Source organism: Argopecten irradians, chromosome 10, assembly GCF_041381155.1.
Source record: "Argopecten irradians isolate NY chromosome 10, Ai_NY, whole genome shotgun sequence".
In the NCBI taxonomy this organism is placed as follows: domain Eukaryota; kingdom Metazoa; phylum Mollusca; class Bivalvia; order Pectinida; family Pectinidae; genus Argopecten; species Argopecten irradians.
The window spans coordinates 29,751,858-29,779,839 of NC_091143.1; the positions used below are offsets into that span (position 1 = coordinate 29,751,858).

The 27,982-nt window shown below is 35.1% G+C and overlaps 4 protein-coding genes across 4 annotated transcripts; 2 read left to right on the forward strand and 2 right to left on the reverse strand.

Annotated features, from left to right (window-relative positions):
- Positions 1 to 2,723: 2,723 nt before the first annotated feature.
- On the reverse strand, positions 2,724 to 11,852 carry LOC138333605 (m7GpppN-mRNA hydrolase-like). The gene is made up of 9 exons (XM_069282085.1): positions 11,725 to 11,852; positions 10,864 to 11,015; positions 8,404 to 8,531; positions 7,724 to 7,822; positions 7,029 to 7,181; positions 5,967 to 6,076; positions 5,291 to 5,633; positions 4,679 to 4,745; positions 2,724 to 4,524 (listed from the first exon to the last, which is right to left on the reverse strand). Exons 1-9 carry the CDS (start codon positions 11,796 to 11,798, stop codon positions 4,253 to 4,255), a joined length of 1,398 nt encoding a protein of 465 aa, XP_069138186.1. The 5' UTR covers positions 11,799 to 11,852; the 3' UTR covers positions 2,724 to 4,252.
- Positions 11,853 to 12,036: 184 nt separating this feature from the next.
- Positions 12,037 to 16,268, forward strand: LOC138333606 (neugrin-like). Its single transcript, XM_069282086.1, has 2 exons — positions 12,037 to 12,214; positions 14,884 to 16,268. Exons 1-2 carry the CDS (start codon positions 12,066 to 12,068, stop codon positions 16,046 to 16,048), a joined length of 1,314 nt encoding a protein of 437 aa, XP_069138187.1. The 5' UTR covers positions 12,037 to 12,065; the 3' UTR covers positions 16,049 to 16,268.
- Positions 16,269 to 18,205: 1,937 nt separating this feature from the next.
- On the reverse strand, positions 18,206 to 20,757 carry LOC138333607 (uncharacterized). Its single transcript, XM_069282087.1, has 3 exons — positions 20,027 to 20,757; positions 19,298 to 19,440; positions 18,206 to 18,414 (listed from the first exon to the last, which is right to left on the reverse strand). The coding sequence occupies exons 1-3, from the start codon at positions 20,717 to 20,719 to the stop codon at positions 18,282 to 18,284; spliced, it is 969 nt and encodes a 322-aa protein (XP_069138188.1). The 5' UTR covers positions 20,720 to 20,757; the 3' UTR covers positions 18,206 to 18,281.
- A 91-nt stretch (positions 20,758 to 20,848) lies between these two features.
- LOC138333608 (uncharacterized) lies at positions 20,849 to 27,965 on the forward strand. The gene is made up of 6 exons (XM_069282088.1): positions 20,849 to 20,988; positions 23,283 to 23,413; positions 23,832 to 24,093; positions 25,010 to 25,110; positions 26,625 to 26,757; positions 27,676 to 27,965. The coding sequence occupies exons 2-6, from the start codon at positions 23,309 to 23,311 to the stop codon at positions 27,864 to 27,866; spliced, it is 792 nt and encodes a 263-aa protein (XP_069138189.1). The 5' UTR covers positions 20,849 to 20,988; positions 23,283 to 23,308; the 3' UTR covers positions 27,867 to 27,965.
- The last annotated feature ends 17 nt before the right edge of the window (positions 27,966 to 27,982 follow it).

The following is a 27,982-nucleotide window of genomic DNA, read 5'->3' on the forward strand; positions in this document are numbered from 1 at the left end:
TAATAGTAAACAAGTAATAAGCTTCTTATTCATCAACAAAGTTTATCATGCATACAATTGAAATTTTCGGGAGTGTTTGATTTCACGACTATATGCGTAAACATTTCGCTGTGTTTTTAAATCAACGATAAATACCTCTGTTAAGGACACTCCTTGGCCAACAGAACATAAATGATACTCATCGCTTGAACAATAATTGATGTTTAATCGTGTATATATGTATTTCTAATTAAAGATGCTCCACCGCTGACAAATGTTTTTTTTTTCAATATCAAAAACAGCAGCAGACGATTTAGTATTTTTCTTCAGTTACAAAAGTTACCTACTTAACACCATTACCATCGTTGAAAAGTTTGAGCTTCTAATTTTACTTAAAGTTTAAAAAATCGAAAATAATTAATTGCATCCCGAAAAAAATCCGTTGCACTATATCCTATATGGAATGATGTACTGATTGCGCATGCAATATATTTTTTGTTAACTAGACATATATGTATACGATTAAACACCAATTATTGTTCAAATTATGAATATCATTTATGCTCTGTCGGCGGTGGAGCATCTTTAACACAAAAAATATATAAATTAGTTTTTTTTGTTTTGCTTTTGGTGCATGCGCAGTCAGTACAATATTCCATATAGGGTTTAGTACAACGGAATTTTTTCGGGATGTAATTAATTAGTTTTAATATTTTTTATCTTGAAGTATAAACTTAGAAGCTATCGATGGTGGTAATGGTGTAAAGTAAGTAACTTTTGTAACTGAAGAAAAATACTAAATCGTCTGCTCCTGTTTTTGATAGAAAAAAATTGTCAGAGGTGGCGCATGCACATGCTAACTATTACGCGCGGGGATGAGGAATTTTGGCGGAGAATCAACCTTCGAGTAATAAGCGTATATTTCCTGCTCGTAAATTTCCACGTTAACAGTAATTTAGCAATTGACACTATATCGACGGACTGACAAATAATAATTACAAGTTTTAAGCCGGATTACATCCATGATCGAAGCCAAATGGTAATTCATTTTGGTGAAACACTGCCGAAGATATGTTCATGTTATAAAAACTAAATTCAAGAAATTGTAGCGAACTACATTTGTAATAATAATCTCAAACGTATAGAAAAAACGAAAGCAGCTTACCTTCGCATGTAGAGTCTGACCCATACAATAAGAGATCTGTATGAAGGAAGTCATGACAGATACCATTTGAGTTTTCACTCATATTGGATGTCTCTGAGCAGATCATCTTCTGTTTAACCTTTTCATCTGCAAAGCAATACTATCTTATGGCAAAAGTGCACCTTGATGTTTACAGCACTATCAAAAACTGAATATGTATCGACCATCCCGACTTCAGCTGGAGGCAAACTCTGTCTAACATGGTCTTTGAACAATGTTTCCTGTTTGTGAAACAAAATAAAAGCAAACATACCAGTAAAGAACGTAATTAAAGCATGTGTATTTATGTAATGAAACATTTCTTAATACAGTCAAATAAATACAAATGTACAAATGAGCCGACCGATTTAATTGATTTTTGTACGTATTCAATAAATCGAAATTCATAGAAGAAATAGCTACAGTAAGTTTTCATCTAATGAATTATAAGACGGAGTCAGGTCTGTAATGTATAAAGGCTTTTAATGCAGTGCAGCTCCTCAAACTCTTGTCTATACTATCGTTATCTAAATGCTGTCATCACCGACACTCAATGGGTTCCGATCACTTACGATCTCTATACATCCTTAATTGGACTATCTCATAGTAAAACTGGCGACAACAGAACAGAACAGTAATTCAGTCATTTGGTGCATATCAAAAGAGCCGTATAACGGTACACTGTGGTTGACTGTTCGTGTGGCTTTGAAGTTGGGCGTTGCTCTCTCTTCAGTTTTCAAAGGAAATATTTGCTAGCCTGTGATTGGTTCAGATGTTTTCTTCAGAGCTGCCTTCAGTTTTACCATTAGATATTCCAGGGTTTAGTGATCGTAAGTGATCAGAACCCCTTGAGTATCGAGGATGTCTTGTTGTTAGTCCTCGCTGTTCATGTAACCAATCTAATGGAGCTAAGGACATTTCCCCTTCCATCACCACTCAACTTATCAAAAAAAATGTTTTCTTGTAAATGACTTGGATATGTTTGTTATTCGATAACAATGCAGCATTCTGGTTTGCAGATTTTCATATATCTGATCGTCGCTATCCTATCCTTGATATACAGGGGTTATTATCACTGTGGTAATAATCCACTCCTGACAATGGTATAGCAAATTTGAAGGTCTTCCCGCAAATTTGTTTTCAAACCTACATGGAGGGACACCCAACTTCAAAGGAACACAGTCAACCTTTGTGTACCGATATTCGATTCGCTTGATGTAGATCAAAAGAAATTTCTGCAGGCCTGTGATCGATAAGGGTTTCTTTTTATTATAGAACTGCCTTCAGTATTACTATGAGATAGTCTAGGGTAGGATTTTATTAACCATGTGCTTCAAAACCTGGTCAACATACAATTGTATGTGAATAACTAACTTATATTCAGTTACAACATATCTGGTTCTCTTTGTTATCCATTGTCTTGACATCTATTCTGAAAATTTACAAATCTCCTTACTGCATCATAATCATGTCCTTGTCCCACAAGGGCCGTTGCCATGGAAAACTCTTGACAGAGATGTGTGTTTTCTGTTCTACGGCATCCTTCCTACCCTTCTCCAGTATACGTGGCTTTTTACGTTGTGGTGTCCACCGGGGGGTACCACTATTGGACAATCAAGTATTGGTCACATATGTCCGATTACTCCCATAATATCAGAGGTCAGTGGTTAACCTATTTTCATCAGCCGTTATTTTGTTGACTGTGCCGACGTTATGTTTCAGAATTGTCTTTTGCTAAACCTCTAACATAGTTTGAGTAATACCCTATCTGATCTTATGTACCTTGATTTTTACTGTGCTTTGGTCAGTGGGCGTTTGCCACTTTTTGTGTTATATATGCAATATGATCACGAGTTAACAAAATTAAAACCTTCAGCAAATCCAGTATAGGCCTTCAGCTCTTCCTTCTTTCAGATTCAGCATTAATGTTTTATTTCTCATTTGTAACATCGAAAAACAATATTGTGATGGCATTACGATATCAACAGAAATATCGGGATAAAATGAAATGCCTGCTAAAATCGAAGCAATTTATAATCGCAAACAATGGCGTTTCCAATTATTGTAGATACATTGTAGTTCTGTTGTACTAACGATTGCTGTCATATTTTCAGATGATAAACCAATTTTAGCATTTATTGAAGTTTAATGTTCTCTTATTGGCATAAACTTATCTATAATATGCCTAGGCACTTCATTGTGTCTTCTATGCGGTTGGTAGTCGCTTCATACAAATAAACATCTTCCCAATATCAAGGCGTGTATGCTTGCTTTAATGGTCTATATGAATCATTATCCATTTCAAGCGACGGATCCAGAGGGAATTTCGGGCTCCAGGAAATTGCCTATCCTCAAATTATTCTTTAAAACTCATGTATTTTCCTACCATTTTTCTCACATCTTCAACCATGGAAACCTACAAAGAATTTGGGAACCAATAAGACAGTCATCTGGATTCACAATTGATTTCTTAATTCCTTTCTTTGGTAAATGTGAAGTGTACTGTATGTCTCGCCTTCTGTGTCTTTTTTTACCTTTAATTTGAGTCATATTGTGGACAGCGGTTTGTAGGTCTTTCCTCTGTCTTGACATCATGTTTAATTATAAAGTTACATATAAAACAAATTATGAAAACGGTTAATGGCATATGTTATTATTCAAATCATTATGAATACCATAAAAATATATCTTAACAAAAACAAACATACACTATATATGAAAAAGTCGTCTTAATATTATACCACTATCTTCAACATTTTATTATATCAAGAAGACTTTTTTTTATACATACACTTACTCCCAAGACTAGCGCCTACAAAATGCTATCTTTGACTGTATTGATCTACTCTGCAGTATAAATGCAACATGTAACAAAAATATTCTTTCTTCTAATCTCCATACGTGTATATTCATTACACTCATGCATTCAAGAAATTACAAAGAATGTCAAATTACTTTCTTCTCGCACTATCAATGGATACCATAAGCATATGCCTGTATGTTTATGGTGTCAGCTCAAAGGACAATCTTTATCACAAACACAGACTCATATATCACATTCTATGTCATTTTAAAGGACACATCACAAGATTACTGAATACACGACATGATAGATGGCACATCAAAATGAAAGTTGAGCCAGGATTCCGACCCAAGGCCGTCGGGGTCTGTGATTTTGATGTATTTGTTCTTCTTTTGACTAAAATAGCCTTTATTGTGAGGAGAGTTCGAGAGGTGTGAATTATTTGAGTTATTCCAATCGTGCTGAGATTTCACAGGGAGGCTCGGAGGTGGTTGCGTTCTATCAAACACTACATTTGGAATTCTGCTTCTGTTGTCATATGGCTGTCCCTGTTTTGGACCTGCATAAATAAGCACATTAAACTTAATATAATGACATATAGTGAAAAATTGATAGCCTTTATATACTAAAGGTCAAATGTGACTGTTTTTACTGCTTGCAGTATTCTAAGTTTCACGTAAAACAGAAGAAGCATATAGCAGAAATGTTCTTACCGGGACTGTTTTCAAATTGTGGATTTAAACTTCTTCTAGAAGACCCACTTATTGTACCATCTCGATTCTGAAATAAACGAAGAAGTTATCATTGTAAATAATCAATAAATTCAGGATTTTGAAACAAAGAATGGTTAGTCAACAAAATACAAAATATGTTTAAAACTTTTTTAGTATTCTTATCTTAAAACAGATTTAAGTAATAACAATAACTAATTATAAAAAATCTCATTTCAAAAATTATGTATTTTTTTGTGCAATGGTTTTGAGTAAATTAAGAATTATAAGTGAAATGCTAGACTGGTCACCAGACACTAATTTGTTTATTTGTTTCTCAGCAGAGTTCTTCATTAGATTATCTCCCCTTAGTTAGACATGTAATAGACAAAATAATCAGGCCAAATTTTAGTGATTTTTTATAATATTCTCGATACTGGAGGCCATGCATAGTCTAGTGAAATGCCTATAAAGTGTTATAAATCAGAAGAAAATGCAATGCAACCACAATTATTTTATTGCCATGTTTCTTTGCCATTTACCTCAAATTCACATTCAAAGTTTACCTCAAATTTACACATAATAAAATGTAAATAGACAATTAATAACACTAACCATTATATGATAGCCCTTTTTGCCTGTAGACTGTTCACCACTATCTTGATGTCTCCCTTTGTGATACGGCTCTTTCCGAGGCGATTCTGAACGTGACTTTACATCTTTACTAGCCGAATCTGTGCGTGACTTGGAATCATTTTCCTTTAACTGTAGATAGTCCTGATATTCCTGCTGGTTTTGCTGGGCGAAAAACTGCTGTAATTTTTGTTTCTGTTTTTCTCGATGATGTCTCGCATCGCTTCCCCCACCACTCTTTTGTTGCTTGTGTTGTGAGGTGTTGTAATCGTTGATATCAACATCTAATACATTCTTTCTTCCTGCAAGCCATTTCCTTAGTGGTCTGGAAAACAGAATTTAATGGTGAGATTGTTTGACAAACTTTTTCATCTTTAAATTAATTCCATTATTTATGTTGTTCAGTTTTAAATTGGTTATCATTTTAACGTCCTGTTCATTATAACAGCAAGGGTCATTTAAGGAAGGTCTCCTGTGTATGTGGTATCCTGCTTGTATGAAGTGTGAGGTGCATGTTTTGGGAGACTGTGGTATGTTCATGTTGTGTCTTGTTGTATAGTGGAACTCTTGCCCTTTTATAGTGCTACATCACTGAAGCATGCCGCCCAAGACACCAAGCTCTACATAGAACACATTAAGCTTAACGAGTGGTACTCACTTGATGAACGGAATAACCATGAAGAAATTGTTTGGGTTATAGCCAAGTTGTTTTGGTGTCTGGTCATGTTTGTGAGCCGGAAGTGCTTCTATGGGAAACCACTGTAAACTCTGAAAATAAAGCAAAAATAAACAAGTTGATAAAAACATAGTACACTTGACTTTCTCTTTTTATCTGAAATGTCAAATATTGCATAGGAATAGGAAACTGGAATGGAAAAAAGTACCAATGTTCAGAATGTCTTACATAATTATATATTTACATTTTGCCACAGAGACTCCCATTACTCTAATGATAATCGTGATCTGCATTATAAGCCAATAAATGCAGCCTAGACTTAGTGTAGTAATATCTTTCTAAATGGGTGTGAGTCTTATTTACTGACACCATGTTAGTCTGTGCGGGAAAACTGACATTGTAGTTGAATGAACCAGTTTGGTTATGAAACTATAACAAAAACTTTAAAATGTCTGGATAATTGAAAGTAAACTGATCATGAAAAGCTACTGAAGAACATTGAAATTTTGTTGTCTTTTCAATTTTTTTATAGGGACCATATTTTATCACTTTGAACTTGGCTGTTGAGGTTAAATGGCTGAAGCAGGAAATTCAAATGCTCACTCGCATTTAAATTATGTTTTACTTTGAACTAGAAAGTAAAATGTAAATATAAAAATTAAAGGATTGTCAGATTGCATTTATTGGCGATATAAATGCAATCTGGATGGCAGATAAATATTCATAGCGCCCTCTATTTATCTGCCACCCAGATTGCATTTATATCTCCAATAAATGCAATCTAACAATCCTTTTAATTTTAAATGAATGAAAATCTGCACAATTTTCTTTTTTTTACTTTGATGTACAGATACAGATCAAGTTTAACATGGCGTGGATGTTTTTAAAAGTATGACAACTGCCCCAGATGGGATTAAAAGTCGCATGTCAGAACATATCAATTACTCTGCCACACCGACGTTTTAAGTTCTAAATCATTATATCCTGCTGAGTTATGTACACTCCACCTTAACCTTATGTTACAATTTCTTTTATTTTTTCTACCTTGATTTCCTTTCTTGTCTTTGGCTGGAACTTTGTGTTTAGAGGAACTCCGGGGACTATATATAGCCGAGTCAGCTGATCATTGAAATGGTTCTCAAGGAAGTCATTCTTGTCGATGAGTCTAACTATGTCAAATCCAGTCTCTTCCTCAACCTACAATCAGATCATTTAAGCTTAAACAGAGCACTAGGATGATAACGTCAAGAATGGATGCATAAAAAATATTTATTTCTGTGAATAAAATGTTGAGTTGACATACATTAGCTTGTGCTCTTGGTGGACACTCATAAATCTATTATGTTTCTTCACATAAGAAACACAAGAAATTAAATTCATGAATATAAGGAGATGAGCTTGTGGGTTGTATGACTTTGTGTAAACCAATAAGTACTAAATAAATAATAATTCTTACAAAGTCAAGAGGTTGTTTTACTTGATAACCAGTATCTGATACAATGACATTTAGAAAATTATGTAGCTAGTAGGAGTGGAAAAATACAAGGCCAGACTAGGATTCAAACCCAGGTCCCTCCGAACACTAGCCAGAACATAATGCTCCACCAACTGAGCTACATATAAATCGTCGTCTGTGATCGACCTGATCCAGAACCATTACATACCTGGTACATTTTGTGTATATAGACATGTAAAATTATGATTATCTATTGTTCTAAGTACTAAAAATACTCTGTCACCTCTCTCACAGCACAATCATGCGGCGACTCCTCTTCATTTACTTTGCCCTTAGGGAATCCCCAGCTACTCTTTGTCCAGAATCCTTGTACTAAAAGGACCTGGAAATATTAACATTTAACATGTCAAGTTCAGATGATTATTTCATACATTTTCATTAATTCTGGTAAGGGATATGTCTTTGTATGTAATGATAAGTAGTCACTTTCAATGATAGATCTATCTATCATGTCACTGTGAATCACACAATCAAAAAGATGTACAATATATATAGTCAAGTATTTAAAATAGTCTTAAAGAAAACTAATTCAAAATCATTTGCAAAATTGATAAGACTGTAAAGACATAACATAGGAACTCTGGTGGACAAAACAGACAGGGGCAAAGTAAGCCCTTCCCCTCAGAGGATTCTCTGTATCACAATAATGCATAGGCCATATAAGTATAACAAATGTTCATTATATCATTAGAATTTATAAAACTACAAAAACATATACCATGCCATTTTTTTACCTTTATGAATATTTGGCAATGATAATAAGATTTAATGAAGCTTTAGTGGCTCAACACCAGATAGGCAAGAGTAGATATTATTAACGTAAATGTACATGAGGGCAAACCAATTGTACACTTACTTTTAGTTACACCTGAACAAGTACACTATACATGTACATGTACTCACATATTTCAGTTCTGGATCCAACATAATAGCACCATATGTAGGGACACTCATTTTGTATGACCGCCAATTCTCCAGAATTTTGTCCACTTCACCTGCATGACCACTCAAAAATGGACAATGTTTGAACAGTGAATTAGCTAAGGAAAGAGGTATAATGACAACTGCATGAAGTTTCTAATGATTTTATTTGAATTTGGCTATACTCAGATAAATAACTACATACATTTATTTTTAAAACACACTAAATGTTTGAACAATATAGATGTTTAAGTTATGAGATTATTAAAGATGTATACCTATCTAATTATCATGTTATCAATGCCATACCAGGTATTGTATTTATGCAAACAAAAATAAACAAATATGTGTTCAATTTTAAATTTTATATGCTTCATAGCTATAATTTGGGATAAATTTGAATAGATTTTTATCTTATGGAGATATAACAAACAAGAGGCCCATGGGTCTTAACGGTCACCTGAGTTTGAATATATAATGAAACAAATAATGAAACAAATTAAAGACATATAAACACTTTATACTGGGCCTTGAAGTTGGTCAGTGATTTATAAATTTGACTTTTTAGTCTATGAAGAGTATTTGCTTCCATCAAACCTGTGAACTTAGAAATATTTTATGAAATTTTCAATCATTTTGACCCTGTTTGGTCCTGCCCCTCTGGTCCCCCAGGGGTCATCGAGGACCGATATTGATGTTAAAATGCTATATTTCAGGCTAATAAATCTAATCAAGTTTGACTTATTTCCTATGAAATTTGAGCAAATAATGCTCATAAATATGTTTTTCCTATATAAATTATAGTAAACTTGACCTCCTCCCCAGGGGTTCACGTGAGACCCAAGGGTCATATAATTCACATTTTTTATAAAACACCTTAAGACCTTTCGATCTATAAGTATTTGATTCTGCCATTTCCAGAAGATTTTTGAAGTTTTAGCCTATTTGACCCTTTTTAGCCCCGCCCCTCTTCCCCCAGGGGGTCGGCCAGGACCAATATGGATATGATATCGATATTAAAATGCTATCTCAGGCTAATGATTCTAATCAAGTTTGACTTATTTCCTGTGAAAATTGAGCAAGAAATGCTCATAAATGTGTTTTTCCTATATAAACTATAGTAAACTTGATCCCCTCCCCAGGGGGAAAGGTGAGACCCCAGGGTCATATAATTCCCAGTTTTTATTAAACACCTGAAGTCCTTTTCATCTATAATGCGTATTTGATTTTACCATTTCCAGAATTTTAGAAGATTTTTCAAATTTTAGCCTATTTGACCTTTTTTGGCACCGCCACTCTGCCCCCAGGGGGTCAGCCAAGACCGATATGGATATGATGTTATAATGCTATCTCAGGCTAATAATTCTAACCAAGTTTGACTCGTTTCCAATCAAAATTGAGCAAAAAATGCTCATAAAAGTGTTTTCCCTATATAAACTATAGTAAACTTGACCCCCTCCCCTGGGGAATCGTGAGACCGTAGGGTCATACAATTGACAATTTTAGTAAAGGACCTCAAAACCTTTTTATCTATGAAAAGTATTTGATTCTACCATTTTCAGAATTTCATAAGAAGATTTTTGAAGTTTTAGCCTATTTGACCTTTTATCACCGCCCCTAAGGCCCCTGGGGGTCAGTCATAGAAAATGTGTTACTAGGATTTAACAGCCATCTCATACTGATAATTCTGACAACATTTGAGTCATTTCCTATTACAAAAGACCATATAATGCTCAAAAATGTGTTTTCCTTATATATACTATAGTAAAACCAGGGTCATATAATTCACAATTTTTGTAAAGGACATTAAGACCTTTCTATCTATGAAGAGTATTTGATTCTACCACATCTTTGAGTAGAGAAGAAGATTTTTGAAATTTTACTTAATTTTACCCCTTTTGGCCCCTCGAGCTCCTACAGCCTGCCTTAGAAGGTTTGTGCAAAATTTCATTGGAATTGCTTCTGCAGTTTTAGAGAAGAAGTCAAAAATGTAAATTGTTTACGGACAAACGTTGGACGATGCACAAGGGAAGACGGACAAAAGGCGATTAGAATAGGTCACTTTAGACTTCGTCTCTGGTGACCTAAAAATCTGAGTGTACTCCAAATAAACCATTTATGATGAGAGTACATGTATCTCAGATTTGTGTGTTACATCTCCATAACATAACAAATCTATTCAAATTTATCCTTTAAAAGATGACCTCTTCAAAATTTTGAATTCATTTTTGGGACTTTTTACCATGAAATTATTACGATGTAATCTAGATCTCAGCCAATCAGAAGCATCCCATGTAAAACAATACTTTTGGATAAGGTGTTACCTGGTACTTCAGTTAAAGTTAACATGCTTCATCTCGTGTAATTTTTAATATACGAGGGTTACATTAACACATGTGCACTAGCTAATATAAAATATCATGTTTCTGTTTGAAAGGATATCTTGCGCAGAGAAATCTTTTATTCCACATGATCGGAGTTCCTGGTTTTCGGCACAGTAGAAATCTAGGTAAAACCAGTGTGCAAGCTCTATCTGGAAGAATATTCGGATCAGGTCTTGTCTTTCTTCATCAGGAATGTTGATTATAAAGCGACTGTTAAAGAAAATTAACTATAGACGGTCAATAATGCCATCATATACAAATAACACATATACAGATGTATATATATATAAATGTACATATAAGTTAGCTGTATTTTGTACACTGAACATGTAATATTGATATTAATACATACCTGCTGGATGACATTTATTTTAATCAATATTGCATAGAGAACTGATATATTTATTGCATGGAATTAAAGTCTAGATCTATTCAGCATTCTTCATTTAACAATTAAAATATATATAAATTAATATATTTTATTTTACTAAATAACAATACATAATTCTTGCATGATATACATGTAAACTAAATTTTATAAAAGCTATTGGAAAAGATCCAATACTTTAATTATAGCATTTATCAGATTTAATTAATTAGGAGTTCAAACAAATCAAAGCTCCAATTTTTGTGATTATGTGTTATTTGTCTATGTTGTTTTGAACCGCAATTATAAACACATCATCAAACCTCTGTCATATAATACACATGTATATATTCCAATGCAAATTTGAAAGAAAATAATGTAAAGTTTATATAAACACACAATTTGTCTGTTTGTTTAGCAATCACTCAGAGAAGGTGTAACAAATTATAGCCTAAAGCCTAAAGGGAGTGGATGTATGTGAAATACTACTGACTATGAGTTCTGAAAGTTTTCCATCTTGTCAAAAGGCAATTAGACTGGGCAAAGACCAACCTGCATAAATCATCTAGAACATAAAGGGGAATTTGAAATCCCGATGGTGTTGATTTGACTGTGTTTGTCTCCATCTTGCTTGAATATAAGTGCTGGACTAAAACACGGAAATTGAAATCCGGAATAGTTGGAACTTAAAACAGAAAACAGTACAATGTGATTTCAATTAATTATAGAAATAGGAAGGATAGATAATTATATTTTGTCAGATTTATACATTAAAGGTAAAGTGAAATTATCATAAATTAATAAAAAGCATAAATTGTAAGTGAAATCGGATTTAAAGGCCGGCATTGACTCAATTTTATCTGTACAAGATAACATCCGCTCAATTTTTCAGCATGTTGCGGTTAACGTCATTGGCGTTTTGTAACAAAATTCATCGTTTTGTCATCAACTTTTCAGTCCGGAACAATCACGATTGGTCAGAAGAGAATGACTTATTTCCTGATGAAGAGCCAGAACTACCGAACCGCGCTGACATGCTCAGGTATAACTCAAAAATGTATCAGGGGAACTAACTCCTACAGAAGATACTGAGTACGGTACATGTCTAAAAGAAGATTAATAAGGCAATAAGGCAATGAAATAGTTCTGATACCGCGCAGAATTTAAGTGGTTTTTTTTGGGTTTTGTTTTGTTGTTTTTTTTTGGGGGGGAGAGGGGGGTCAAATCTTAACCTTTTATAAGAAAAAGGGTGTACTTAAACGAAAATTAATTAGTTTACTATCATAGATCATGTAATCATGATCCTAATAATAATAATAAAAAAATCATATCTTGATATGTTAAATGAGAATACATCAATCTGGATCTGTTTTAAAAATAATACATGCTAGTTAGGCCTAATATGAATTTAAGGCAAAGCCTCAGAAGAGCGCAGCTACATATAAAAAATATAAATATAGTTAGGATTATAACCTCAGATTGAAATTAAAACTGTTTAAACTTGTAGTCCGATCATTCATTTTTAGCACGATGGAGCGTAGCTCCATCGTAGCTTATAGCATACCCCTAGTTTTGAAAATCACCTTGTGAACAGGATATCTCAAGTTATACACCATTAACAGCAATGAAATTTGGCATAGACATGTAGTTATAGATAAGGACGGAACTGATCAAACTTGGCGACAAACAGACATAAACTGTATTTTTGAGGAATTGAATAATATTTCATTCCTTCTTTGTCTATAGTAATATTAAATGAGAAACACAATGCATTTTGGGAAATTATATGGCCGACGGGTACCACTTCATACAAAAGAAATATAGTTTAAGAAAAGATTAAGGCAATTAAGAAATATTCATTATTTTTCTATAGTCTCAAATATGTTACTCCAAAGTGTATGACCATTACATCATAATTACCTGTGTTGGATAATCTATATTCCCTGGACAGTGTCACATGTCAGGAGTGCCCCATAGTTTCATCTAGAGATGCTGTTTATAGGCCTATTATGTGTGTGTACAATGTGTTACATGATAACCATTTATTGTTTAAAGGGAAAAAACAATGAGAAGTTAATTAATGTATTTTGTATTGTCAAGTCCTTGTGGAAGAGGCTCGACTGTAGCTGCACAATGTCAATTTGATTGATACCCGTAGTAGCACATTACCATTATGCCGAAAACCCAGTCCAATACAAACTTGTGCATTGTTATCTTAATTGTGAATAATTATATTGTGTGAAGAAATGAGATAAAAAGAAAAGTAATAAATTTCAACGCATTGAAGCAAATTCAGTTTACCCTCTTATTAACCAGGACAGGCCAAACATCTTTGATTTTTTTGTCACCTATAATGAATTAAGCCCTCCTCCAGCAGGAATCTTTTAAAAGTCTAGTCAACTTAACACTTTGATTATACATAGTTGAACATGTGTGAATATCTGGATAAGCAATCATACAGGAAAAAAATTTTCCCACAATTATTTTTTTTATCATATAACAATATATTCTGATACATTTGAATAAAAAGCTTTGTTTAAGATTTGAATTTTATTAAATTTTCTAATATTAAAGTTATAAGTTGATGCTTTTTGAATTGGTCCCAAACAATATTTCTTACTAAGAAGATGCAGCTGCTTCTGCATACGCTCACACACTAAAATCCTGCTCAGAAAAACTTTTCTGCACAAATCAAAATATTTTTATAAAACTGTTGATCTATATAATAACTTAAAGGGACAATTCGCTCTAAGACTTCATTAAAAACTTGCACAAATTTCGGAAAACAAACCATGTTCTAATGGAAATTAGATTAGTTGGTATTTTTACCGTGATATGTCAAGAAAAAGCCCACTGCAGTCCAAATGTATGTGAAATGTTCAATCGACCATTACACATAGCCTTGTATATGCCGAAACCCTGACCCTTGCCTGTGTAGTATAAGCATTTTTTGTTTAGAACTACTAAAATCGCTCTTTACAGTGTGTGGTAACATTATTAGATGCATTGTTCTTGTCTAAAAATAATTCATCAACTCCTCAGTGGTTATTAGTAAATGCTATTCTTCAAAACTTGTGCCCTCTTGTTCAGTAAAATGCTATTCTTCAAAACTTGTGTATAGCAGTCGTCATATACAGGTTAGAAAGAAATATTCAGCTAGATTATTTCATTTTTTTCGACCTTGTTTCTCTCCAATGCGAAAAACTTTGCAACATGCCATGTATCAAAAATGCGCGGGAATATGTGGCGTCATCTTTAGCACCAAGCCTCCTGACGTCACGGCTGACGGTGCCGTGCGCTTGACAACACACAGACAGTATATTATTTTGACCAGTACATTTATTGTGTCGTTCTTATCCTTGTGTAGTTATTTAAAACTACTTAAAGTAATTTCAAAGTGTATCCTGGTGATACGTTTTGCCTACAGAAAAAATAAAATCTCGTCGTGCTGATAACGAGAATTAAAACATGGCTGCTTGCATGGAGGCGCGAGACTTTTCCCGTGGGACACGATTTCAAAGTCCAAGGGGTACTGGAATTTCAAAGTCCAAGGGGTACTGGAATGTATTGGATTCTATATGCTCACACACGTGTTATGGTTAGTAGAACTTCTCTCTACGCGGCCTTTGGCCGCGCAGAGAGCTGCGCTCTTAATATAGCTAAGCTTATTTCTATACATTTATACTTACGTGTCATTTTCATTTACTACAGAATGGAAAAAGAACACAGGCAATTTGTAAAGCAGAAAATCTTACAGAAGAAGAATTTTCCAATGCCAAAGGAAGCCTTTGTATTAACATGGGAAGCTTTGGAACAAATGAGATTCCTTAATAGAGAGTTCCCAGAGGAATGGACAATAGAAAGGCTTACAGAAAGTTTTCCTGTAAGTCGACATGCTGCTATAAAAATTCTTAAATCAGGAAGAAGTCGACCATCCCAAACTGAAATAATTAGGCATAATAGAATAGTACAAAGGAATTTGGAAGCTCTTAGGAGTGGCAATGTGGAAGGGAATGAACTTTTGATGAATACCATGAGATCTTTGACAGAGAGCAACAAAATAAATCTGTTGAACAACTCTGAAGGAGCCAAAGGTCTTCCTATGCCAACTAAAGAACAATCTTATCCTGATATGAACAAAGAACTTTCTTTTGAGGAGAAGTTGGCACAATTGAGAGTGAGACCATTTACTAGCATACTAGCCAAGTATAATCGCCTGCAGCCTAAAGCAACTTTAAAGGAGCATGATGAGAATGCTAAAGTAATGATAGACTCTCCAAAGACAGAAAATATGGTAAATCAAAAACAATACATCGATGGAAATTCCAAATTTGGACAGAGATCAGCATCTTATGATTCCTCAAGGTCAGAGTACAGCAAAACACAGAAGTTACCAGAGGAAACATCACTGTTTGGTAATTTGCCAAGGTCAAAAGCTGACCATTCATCCATATCGAAACTTGATGCATCACCAAGAATAGAATATGGTGATTTAAATATGGAAGAATATACTACATCATCATCATCATCATCATCAAGGATTAGTCAGTTGGAAGATTCACAAAGGTCAAGGTCTCCTGTTTCATCAAAGTCAAGGTCACATCATATTCAACAAAACTCATCATATGATACTGATATATATGACTCAGAAACCATGTCTATCTCCGATATTGGGTCTGACAATCTACAAAGACTATACAGTGAAGAAGAGGATGAGAATACAGTGAGTTCCAATATTAGAAATAGTTCAACCAAAAAATATCTCAGCAGAAAAGAGAAAAAGGAACTGCAGGGAACAAAAGTACAGCAGTTGCCAAGTTCTAAGACATGGGATGAACTGGCTTTGTATGGCACAGGAAAAAAGATAGGATATTGATATATATAGGATTAGGTGTATTGCTTTAGATATGTTTATTACTGGATTTGATCTAAAATCTCCATCTGTTCAGTTCACTTACTGGTACAAGTGCTACTGGGGGTAATTCCCTATTGAAACAATAGTATTTTCTGCAATAAGGTTATTAACTATTACCAGTACTTTATTATTATGATATTGACTATGAATTAAGTTTCATATTAAAAAACCCAAAACATTTTCTTTTTCTTATAGTTGTAATTCTTTGTCATGGTTTTTTGTATACTTACTCAGTTTAATGCTTCATATCTGGAACATTCACTAATAATGCATCTACTTGCATACATGTTTATTAATATATGTGGATGCCATTCCTTGTATGCCAAGATAGAAAATAAACTTATTATATGATTATGAAAATGTTAATTCCAAATGCAGATGCCGACATTTCTTGGTAAATTCATTTGAACTCTAGATATACATTATAAGCACAGGCGTACACATTTGTATTCCTTGTCAATAAGGTCAAATAAAGCTCTCGAAAAGTTAGTCTCAAATCAAGGTCAAAGGGGTCAAAATTGTTGCCTACATTTGTAGTTCTACTTGTATTTCATGAATTAAGTGTTGCTAGGTCGGAGGCAGTGACAAGAGCCAATAGACTGTGACAGTGTAGGTCACTTCAGTGAGATAGCACTATGAAATTGGTACCGGTAAGTGCATGCTCAGCTAATACAAGGCTACACGAGACAGATGATACTGCAGTCCCCTATTTAATATATGTGGATGCCATTCCTTGTATGCTATGATCAAAATTACTTCCATTTGTTTTGAAAATATACTTATTATGAAATTGGTTCATTTCAAATGCAGATGCAAACATTTCTTGGTAAATTCATTTGAACTCTAGATACACATTAACGCACAGGCGTACACATTTGTAATCCTTGTCAAAAACGTCAAATAAAGCTCTCAAGAAGTTTGTCTAAAATCAAGGTCAACTTCACAACCAACCACACACTTCACATGCATATTGGATATATATTGGGTGTGAGATACAGCTTAATGTAGCGTTAGCCCCATATATTATACAGAACCTTTGGTTTTATTGCCATCAGACGCCGCCTATCGGCTTTGTCTCCACGAATAAAGTCAGCGTGTTACAATTGTCAGTGTTCTTTGGATTAAAAATTAAGAAATTCCGAAGTTCTCTTTTTAAGCAAATCTTTTCCAATTAGCAAAGACTATAACTGAAAAAAGATTCACTTTCTGTAGATGCACTCTCAGTACATTGTGTTAGTCAATCTGTATAGGTAGTCAACTTGCATGGTTTTCTTTATTTTCTAAACCTGTGGGACAGCAATTCCAACAATGTTAAAAACCGCCGTTGATTTCACATTTGTGGTTCAAAAGTAGCTATGCATGAAAGATTCTCAATGTTTTGTGCGTTTATTTTATCAGTTACTATATGACAGTTTGTAGCTCTGTAATGCATACAGTACCTATAAGAAGGCCTAGGATGGATAAACACAGGATTCAACATAGTTTACAACACTAATAATACATCAATAGTACACTATTGGTATAGAACACAGGGACCTGGCATGATATTTTTTACCAACAGTATAATATATATATTATAGGTACTATAATTTATATATGTATACTGTTAGTTAAAAAATCGTGCCATGTCCCTGTGGTATAGAGGATGTCATTTTGCTTTCCTTGAATCTTGTTTAATATTGGCTTTTCCATATTTGGAAAAGTTTTAATTTTGTTATGCTTCATCAAGTAGGATGAAAGTTGTTTTGTGAGGTAGAAGGAGAAAATAGTGAGAGAATCACTTAATCTGGAGTTCATGGATTTGGCATTAAGTTCCACCCTCTGACACTAATGCTAGCTTGTAGCACAGGGATCTGAGAATTAGTTACAGTTGATATATTCTATTAAATATAGACCTACCATTTGTCCATGTTATCAAATTACATATGTATATACGTTTTATATGTCTAGATAATAAAAATTGACAAAACTCTTACTCTACATGATGGGTCTATGGACACACTGATGTGTGCAAACATTTTCAAACAAACTAATTCTCAGATCCCTCCCTGTGGTTAGAAGCAGTAGATATTCGCCACATTAAATTATATTGCAAGGGAGATAAAATAAGATAAATATATTTTATTAATGGATACATGTGTATGAAATGAAGATCTAATAATGTTATAATTCTATTTATAATCTAGCTCTGATCCTATTCTGAATCTGTTTCGTCTGGCGGAGGACCCAGGGGGCTCCTGGGTATTCTTCGGAAGTAAAGATTCCCCAAGGGACCCATCATTTCTGGACGTTCTTCATATTCGTCCGAGGATAATGCTAGTTTTTCTCTGAAAGATAAATGCGTATATGTTACTTATAAATGAAAGATAAATATGAATGTTAGCTAGAATATTTAGAAGAAAAAGAATCATAGTCCAGGGGTTAATATTATGATAGTGATAGCAAACACTGGAATATCGAGGATGCAAAAGCCTGTGCTTCATCTGTACATGTATGCCGCGCATTCCGGATACCTGTTCACAAGCACGTAGATGGATTTCCGCTGAGTACTTTGGCGTTTTGTGTTGTTTTTTTCTTCTTTTTTTTATCATTTAATATTTGCACCGCTAAATCTCGATTTGTTTGTTCTTGTTTAATGGCCTATCAGGGATCAATTACATCAACTTTTAATTTAAGGGCCCACTACCTTTCCGAAACGGCATTTAATTTTAAAAATGGGAATGTAAAACGAGATCGATAATTTTGTAGAGTCAAAAAAGTTATTAACTAACCGCTAATACTACATTTATCATCACCTTCTGAACAATTCTATTGAAATAAATAAAATGTTAATTTTCATAACGCGGGCCGTCCTATGTTTCCCGCCGTCGTCCTAAATACCGCGCGGTAGTTGACTATCACTGCGCCATACGGCAAAACAGCGAAATTACTCTCCACTGTTTTCATGTATTACGCAGGAAACTTGCATATTTTTGGTGTTGTAAGCTCGTCTTAGTCCACTGGTATATATTTTCTGATGTTATTAATGTTTTTAGGAAAACTTTATATTTTGCTCCGGAAAGGTAGTGGGCCTTTAAAATAATTAAGTGCGTTCTAAAATATTTTCTATGTTTTGATGGACATCCAAAAAATGAAAATCCTTTTTCGAGTTAAAAAAAAAAAAAAAAACAAAAACAAAAAAACCCTCAAAGACTTCATTGTGTATGATACCTTTTCTTCGGGACTGGGGACCTTATAAAGGTAGGGTCGATAGGACGATCTCCTTCTCGGAGTTCAGGCATGAAGTCTTCCAGGGAGGACTCGGATGACGACTGTTTGGTCTCACGCCACCATGTACCATCATTACTGTCATCCTGTAACCAAGACGAGAATAACGATTACTTTGTAGAGATTTTTTTGCAGGTCAATATTTCGCGGTTTCTATATTAGCGGGCGATTTACCTATCTATATAATTCGTGAATATAAACGAAATATTATTATTGGGTTTATGAATATTTCACTTGTGTTTAGAACTCGCGGATTCTATTCTAAACGAAAACGTGACTATAGCGACAATTAACCTTTCGCGAATTTTAACCGCTTTACAGTATGTACCAACTGTGTAGAGCAAAGATTTGTAATTTATGGTCAAACCGAGATTTCCGAGAGAACAATACATTTATATGTATATATGTATTTAGAATTCACTACTAGATATTACTCCATTAATTAAAAGTGGATATATATTCGAAATATTTATCATTAAAGAGAAAAAAAAAATGATGAATATGTGTTTGGTGATTATTACAGTCATACGTTCGTCCTTGTCGTGAATTTACCCCCGGACGCACAAAAAGTTTAAGACCATATAGTATGTTGTTAAAACTAAAAGCAACATTTCAGAATAGTTTCGTTTAATCTTGCAGACAAATTGTACCGAGCTACACATCTAGACTTACCGTATCAAACCAGAAGCTAGCAGATATCTCTAGAGAAGGGCTATTAACATCGCCATGTGACCTTCCCGCCATTGGGTCCAGCAGCTGACACACTTCCTCTAGCTCCACTTCCTCGGCTATCGGCCGGAACCTAGGACGATCCAACACAACATCGTGCTGACTGGCTCCCTCTGCGATCTCCGTGCAACAATTATCATTTTTCTCTGTTTTAAGCCATGTCAGCCTTCTCTTGCGCAATCGCCTGGAGGATTCACTTCTGGTCATACAACTGCGCGTGCCGTTCTGGTTAAGGACCACTTCTCTATCTTCACTTCTCCCGAAGAATTGAAAAGGCGAAAGACGAACATCATGTTCGCTGTGATTTTCTTTGTTATCTAAAACGTCTCCTTCAAAGTGTAATGGAGACTGTGACACATCCGAATCTTTTTCTGTGTCCATAGCACCGGATACATTTTCGCTATTTACCTGTACTTCCTGTTTTGTATCAGAATCGGACATAGTTCCAGACCTACTGTCTCCAGTTCTTTTCCTATTTTTTCCACGATTATTACTTGTTTTGTGAAGCCATTCTCTAGAATCTTTCTTGTATCTTCGGCCGTTTGTTAGAATCGGAAATTTAGCATCTTCAGATTTATCTATGAATATCGGCACTTTCCCGTCAACAAAACACCAAATAGGTTTGTTTTCACTCATTTCCTCTCGGAAAACTGTACCATCTAGTAAAAGTATCCGAATCACATGTGCTAACTAGGATCCAACTCAGTTTGCAAGCGACATTGATGGTTGCTAATGAAGCTACATGTCATAGACATTATGACGTTTCTTATATTATGACGTCATCACATCAAGTATTCAACAAAATACATTATGACGTCACACATCTTTGTTGTTACGCCGTGAATCTCCATAGCGCCTACATAGATCAACAATATGTAAGAAGTATACGCGCCACTTAGGCACGGGTAAGTGTTCGTTCTATCTTGGTGTAGATATCCATAAAGGTACGTAATTAGCACAGACGTGCGATGATTTTTCATGTCTACGATTTATATTTTTGTATATCTGAATCTAAATTTTATTCTTGATATTTTTCATATCTGAATCTGTTTTTTTAATTATCTTGCATCATTGCAATCGGGGTGTGTTAATCTGTTATCATCAGTGTTGTGATAATTTTGCATGTCTATACAGACGGTTTTTGGAGATATATGGTTATTAGTTAAATAGGAACAGAGAAAATGTAGCAACTACACCGGAGTTCCAACCGGGGACCCCCGAGTACCAGGCGAATGCTCTACCGATCGCGATTAAGCATTGATAATGCGTTCGCCGATGATCGCTCCAGACCAATTCCACTACATACAGTATATGTATACACCGTCCAATTGTGTCACCCCTAAGATATATACATTCAGTAACTTTTCTCCGCCTCAAGATTCGCTCAAGATTCGCTCAATTTACATCGTTCCTCATCAGAATCTCATCAACGGAAAGCATTAATTGGTTTGTAATGATATCTGGTAATATTGGCATTAGTTGATTAAAGTTACACCCGTAATATACATAAATTAAATAGATATCCTAAGCTGAATGTTTAAATATCCTGACGTGTTCCTTTCTGATGTTTACAGATTTGATTATGTTACATTCAATACATTCGATACATTAATCACATCCCTGGGAGGGAATTCGATATACACATGGGATAATAATAGTGATACTGACTGACTTGTAATGTCACTATAACATTAACTGTTTACACTAGTTAATTTTGTCTTTCATTTTTTTTGTAAAATCAAATTTTATAGTTGATACTTACATTAAGAAAATTTTGACCTACATACATTTATTACTTTAACATAACGATGTCCAAAATAACTTTGTATGACATGTTGCATGCTTCTCTGGCATCTTCGTGAACTAGAATTAAACAAACGTTTATAACAGAACAATAATTTTCTCTCGACTGTTTTATAGGTAAGTTACCTTTATAAAAAATGCAATCCTGTCTTAAGATGTCTTTAAATTACTCTGACTGTTGATAGAACGGTAAACGTGATAAAACAAACAAACACAAAAAAAAAAAAACCAACAAATAAACCATTATGTCAGAACATGGAGTCACTGAGTGGCTATATGAATTGATATTTTTTTTATGAAATACGAGTTATCCTCCTTTAGACACACTGTTCTCTGCCAATTATTTTTGTATTATACATTACATAATTTCATGACGATTTAATTTTGTGATTCACAATCATATGAATTCTACAGTACCTTATAGATAGTTAGAAACTCTTTCGCGACGTCTATATTTTGCTAATTCAAATCACCTGCCAAGTGCTGGGGAAATTGAATAAGATTTTTCTGTAGTTAAAGAAATTTGATAAAAGTTGTTATATCGTCTTTCAGGCTACTATAGGGCAATTTTTATGTCATATTAACTATGTTAGTTTTACCAAGTCGATGTTTTTTCCTGCGCTTACTCCGGGTTTGCTTCGCTAAAATCTAGTATTGAAGTCGCAGATTACACTAGCAGTTCATATGGTATAAAATCATACGAAACCAATGGTCTTCGCCAAGGCGGTGGTGATAGTCCCTCTCGTTAAACATTAAGGACCATTAACACAGTTTAGCTTAAAGAAATCTAGCTATTCCTCAATTTAATGTATTGGTTATTTATATTGAACTGTGCAAGGTTATTCCTCAATTTAATGTATTGGTTATTTATATTGAACTGTGCAAGGTTTATTTATGATCTGTAAATCCAGTATAGATTATTATAGCATCGAAGAGTCGTGTTTATGCTGTCATTAACGCCAAATCAGAACGGTGAACAATCGAGAAGGATATCAATAACTTCTCGTCCAGAATTCTGTCTCAGCCTGTATCGTTCTGAATGGCATCACCGAAGGCTATACTTCTATTCAATGCAGCTGTCTTCCATAAATTAGATACACAAACGAAACAGTCATATAAAGCAGCGTTCTTAAGATCCGTGTTGTGCGCTGTTGTTTGAATGCCTAAATATGGCTCGAATAGACATACTGATAGCTATATATCCCGAAGCAATACACGTGCGTAGTCGACCAAGACTCGTGTATCAAATATGATGTTTAACATTCAGGCATTCAAACATCAGTGCACGTCTGAAAACGGATCTTAAGAACGCTACATTCATTACTGTTTCGTTTGTATGTTTAGTTCTTGTTTGTTCTTACGTTACTTCAAGGTATAAATATCATTACATTTCCAGCTTCCGGGTAACATACTACAGTGTATATGTCGCTGGACAATAGTTATAACGCCATTGAGGACCAGAGATCGGAATCGTTTGTGGAACAGGCTCTTTCCCAGGTTTCTTTCATGGACTTAGAAGATGTAGAGGTTAGTAACAAATATTCGAACGGAAAACCAAGAACCTCCACACAGTTGCCAGACGCTCAACCTTTTGCGCTACATGGTTGCTACATGAACATACAAACAAATGTTTCCATACGAGTTATCGGGTTGATTACCAGCGAATCCATATTACTATCTTGAGGGGTTTCCAAGTTTCCTTGAGGATTGCCATGTGTTTGAAAATTGAGGAAAATGGAGCAAATGTATGTTTAGGGGATTCAGAGAAATATTCTTTTATCAAACATTATACTCATAATCGATATTAGCAATAATGCAATTGTTGGTACATGTGCATCTGTATTTGTTCGAATTGAAATATTGCCGATATGTTTTAAAATTGTCACACCCATGACAAAGGAAATCTGATATAATTTATGAACAACTTTATGGTATATTACTGAAGGAATTCGGCCGGCCCGTGTCTGTTCACGATGCACGTGCAGACACGGATGTATCGCGCCCCACGGAGCCTGGGTTCATGAGGAGGGGCAGTGAGCTGGACTCCGAGGGAGAGGAAGATGATGATGAGGGCGAGGTCATTGTAAGGTCCATACAGCTAGACATGTCCGAATTAAGCCACACCACGATGGAACCGATACAAGAAGAACTGGTTACCTCTGCCGATGTTGAAAGAGGAATGTCCCATCCTGATTTCACAGCAAGTGGTAAGGGAATGTTCCTTCTTTGCATATCACAGAGTTAGCTCCCTTGTGAGTAGGTATCCATTGTGACTTCATTATTTTGTGAGCGAAATTCACGTCGTTTTCTACGCTCGCAAGCACATGACGTCACAATTAATAACTACCTGCAAGGGCAGATAACTCTGTATTATGCAAATTACAGAATACGAAGTAGGGATGAATGAATGGTTCACCAGCTGTCAATAAAAAAAAAAACCTCTAGTATCATTATGCCAGCTGTCAATAAAAAAAAAAACCTCTAGTATCATTATGCTACGGCATTTGCTCCGATACTGATTAGGTACAGCTGCGTATGCAGCACGAGACATTGATACTCACTGCCTGGCTATCGGCCATTTGCTCATCTTCGATACTCCAGCTAGGGGTTACTTTCAACACTATTATTATATCCACGTCAGTAATAGTAATCCTAGCTGGAGCATCGATGATAGCAATTGCTAATTTAAACGCAAAAACGGTTTTGGAGCATGTACCCAAAATACTTCTTATACACATGTGAGAATATGATTTTGATTCAAAAGTGAACTGAATTACATCTATACAATTTCTTTTTAAAACAATTTACGGCATTTCATTTTGATAAATAATAGTACCATATATATATTGCATTCCACTTTGTTATCATGTCTGAAGTTTGAAAATGGATTTCGTCAGTCATCAAAACAAGAAGTAGCTTATATCAAAAGAATACCAAAGCATAATAAATTCTCCTACGTTAATATTTCTAATATTTTTTTGAAGTCTGAATTGTGTATGGTGTATTCCACAAATCTCTACTTCGCTCAGGTTTGTGAAGTGATTTGGTTTTAAGTCAACATGTCTGGGCATATTTTGACTTTCTGTTAAATGTTAAATATACATGTGTATCTATCGGTTTCAGGCTCAGAAGACAGGAGAAGGTTTGACCTACCCAAAGCAGCTAGTCACAGCGGAGTCGGTACTCAAAGTTCCGTACAGAAATTTATCCAGATGCTGTCATGGGTACGAATTATATACATTTTCTCACTGCCGTCATATCTAGAATATAGATATATTCCTCACTGCCGTCACGTCTAAAATTATAGATATATTCCTCACTGCCGTCACATCCAGAATTATAGATATATTCCTCACTGCCGTCACATCTAGAATTATAGATATATTCCTCACTACCGTCACATCTAGAATTATAGATATATTCCTCACTGCCGTCACTTCTAGAATTCAAAATGGGCGATTCAAGGACTTGGCTTTCACATCTCCAAGTTCTTTCAAGGATTCGCCATCAAAGTGAATACCACCTACTTTCGAGATCCCCTTTTATACCTGTTACCTGTCGTCGAGGTCTTTAAATATGCCGTAGGCATCTCTGACCCATTTGAATATTGTTCATATTGTTTGGCGGTTGTGTGTTCTCATAGCAGGTAGGGTTGAACTTCTCTTGCTTGAATTTCCAATGGCTGTTTAGTCTTGACTTAAACTGGTTTAAAGTTTCTGATGATATGACATTTTCAGGTAGAGAGTTCCATTGGTTTACTACTCTTTGTGAGAAGCTATTTTTCCTTGTGTTAAGTCTCGAACGCCCCTTAACAATTTTTTACCGTGACCTCTTGTTTGAGTATGACTTCCGGGAAGTAATATATTTTTATCACATTTGTCTATGTCGTTCAGAATTTTGTATACTTCCACCATATCACTCCTGAGACGTCTGTATTCTAGGGTTGGCAGTCCTAAGTCTAGTAGCCGTTCTGAGAATGATTTGTTTCTACTATTTTTGATGAGTTTGGTTGCACGCCTCTGTACTTTCTCAACTGTGATTTTATCTTTTTTCGTATTTGTTGTCCAGACGGTAGATGCAAATTCCAGATGTGGTCTCACCATGGCTTTATAAAGGTCACAGAACGATCTCTTGTTTGAAGTATTTGAAGCTTCTTTTCAGCACTCCTAGAATTTGGTTTGCTTTTTTAGCTAATGCTTCTATATGACTTGTGAATTTCAGTTGTTGGTCAATAGTAACGCCTAGATCTTTCTCTTCAGTGACTTGCCGGATTGATGTATGATCCATGATATAGTCCCCGGTAATTTGTTTATTTGTACCTAATCGTAGGTGTTTACACTTTTTGAAATTAAATTTCAACTGCCAGTCGTTGGACCATTTCATTAAATTGTTTATGTCACTTTGTAGCTTTTGGTGATTGTTCACAGTATTGACAACAGAGAAAAGTTTTGTGTCATCAGCAAAAAGTCGAACAGCGTTTTCGACTTATACATAAAACCATTTGTTTAATGAGACGACTATCTCAGTGCCCCATATGATCAATTGACCAGTGTGTAAAGACTACGTTTTTATAAAGACCATTTTCTTAGTCTCGTTCTGTTTGCCTGTGAACTAGCATTTTTGTCAACCGTACCAGCAATGTAGTAATGTTTCATAGTCTTTCTGAGCTAAAATATGTCTATTATAAATCGAAGTACAAACATTGTAAAATAGTTGCTAGATGATGTTTCTGCTCTAGAAACGACGTATGAAGTCGGACACCACTACCACGGGAGAACTCCCTACACTAGCAGAGGAGGGGCCGAAACCAGAACAGTCTAAACGATCGGAGAAGAGAGGACTATTTGGTCGTCGGCAGAGGCAGGACCGAGGTGTGTTTTATTGTTTTATCATTTATTACGGGTTTTTATAGTTTTTGCCATAAGCTCTTTTAATATTTTAATTTAGTATATATATTTCCTGTAAATTCCTACTACACCATTCATTGTGACATACAAGCGAATGCAGCTCAATGTTTTTTTCCTCTTCATCTCATTCAAATGATGTATTCATGCCAATTACGTATTCTTACCATAATTCCTTTCTTTTGGGTAATAGCTAATTCTTACATCAACTGATGATTTCACCATAGATTATTTTGCCTTCAATTCTTACAATTCATAATGAGTGTCTACTTATGATTATATAACTACACCTTATTTGCATATATCGGCAAATGACGTTATCTTATTTTGGCCTTCTTGTAGATGATTTCATTGTGGTAGAAAGAGGTCACACAACTCGGGGTTTTTGGATATGGAATGTATTTCTCACTCGTAAGTTAAAGCTCGCGTCTTTTATAATTTTTAATTTTCACTCGCGGGAAATAAATTCCATATCCAGCAACCACTCGTTGTGTAACCTCTGTCTCTATTGCGTCAACAGATAGCGATCTGTACGTCGCTCCATAAACTACTCTTTAATGCGTCAACAGAGAGTCATCTCTACACCGCACCGTAAACTGCTCTATATTGCGTCAACAGGGAGTGATCTGTACGTCGCTCCGTAAACTACTCTCTATTGCGTCAACAGGGAGTGATCTGTACGCCGCTCCGTAAACTGCTCACTATTGCGTCAACAGGGAGTGGTCTCTACGCTGCTCCGTAAACTGCTCTCTATTTCGTCAACAGGGAGTGGTCTCTACGCTGCCACGAAAACACCACCATAAAGTACTCACTGTGATACACAAACAGTAGGTTACGGAACGGCGTATAAATATGATTTTACATTAGATTGAAATGTTGTTTCAGGTCGCCAAGCTGACGCTCCACCTGCAGCGCTTCCAGCAGTGCCCAATGTGCACTTAACAGGTGGTGAGACCGCCCCTACTATGACTCCGAAGGTATTTCAGTCTTACTTCCGAAATGCTCTGGAAGGGAAAGTGGATAACCCCGTTCCCACGGAGGACAATAATGTGGACTGCTCGGCCTACATTATGTAACATGGACATGTAAATAAAGCACACGAACGCGCGTATTAATTCATTTACGTGTCTTAATAACAGTTGTATACTTTGTTTATAAATTGATCCCTTCAGTTATTTTGTCTTTGAATTCT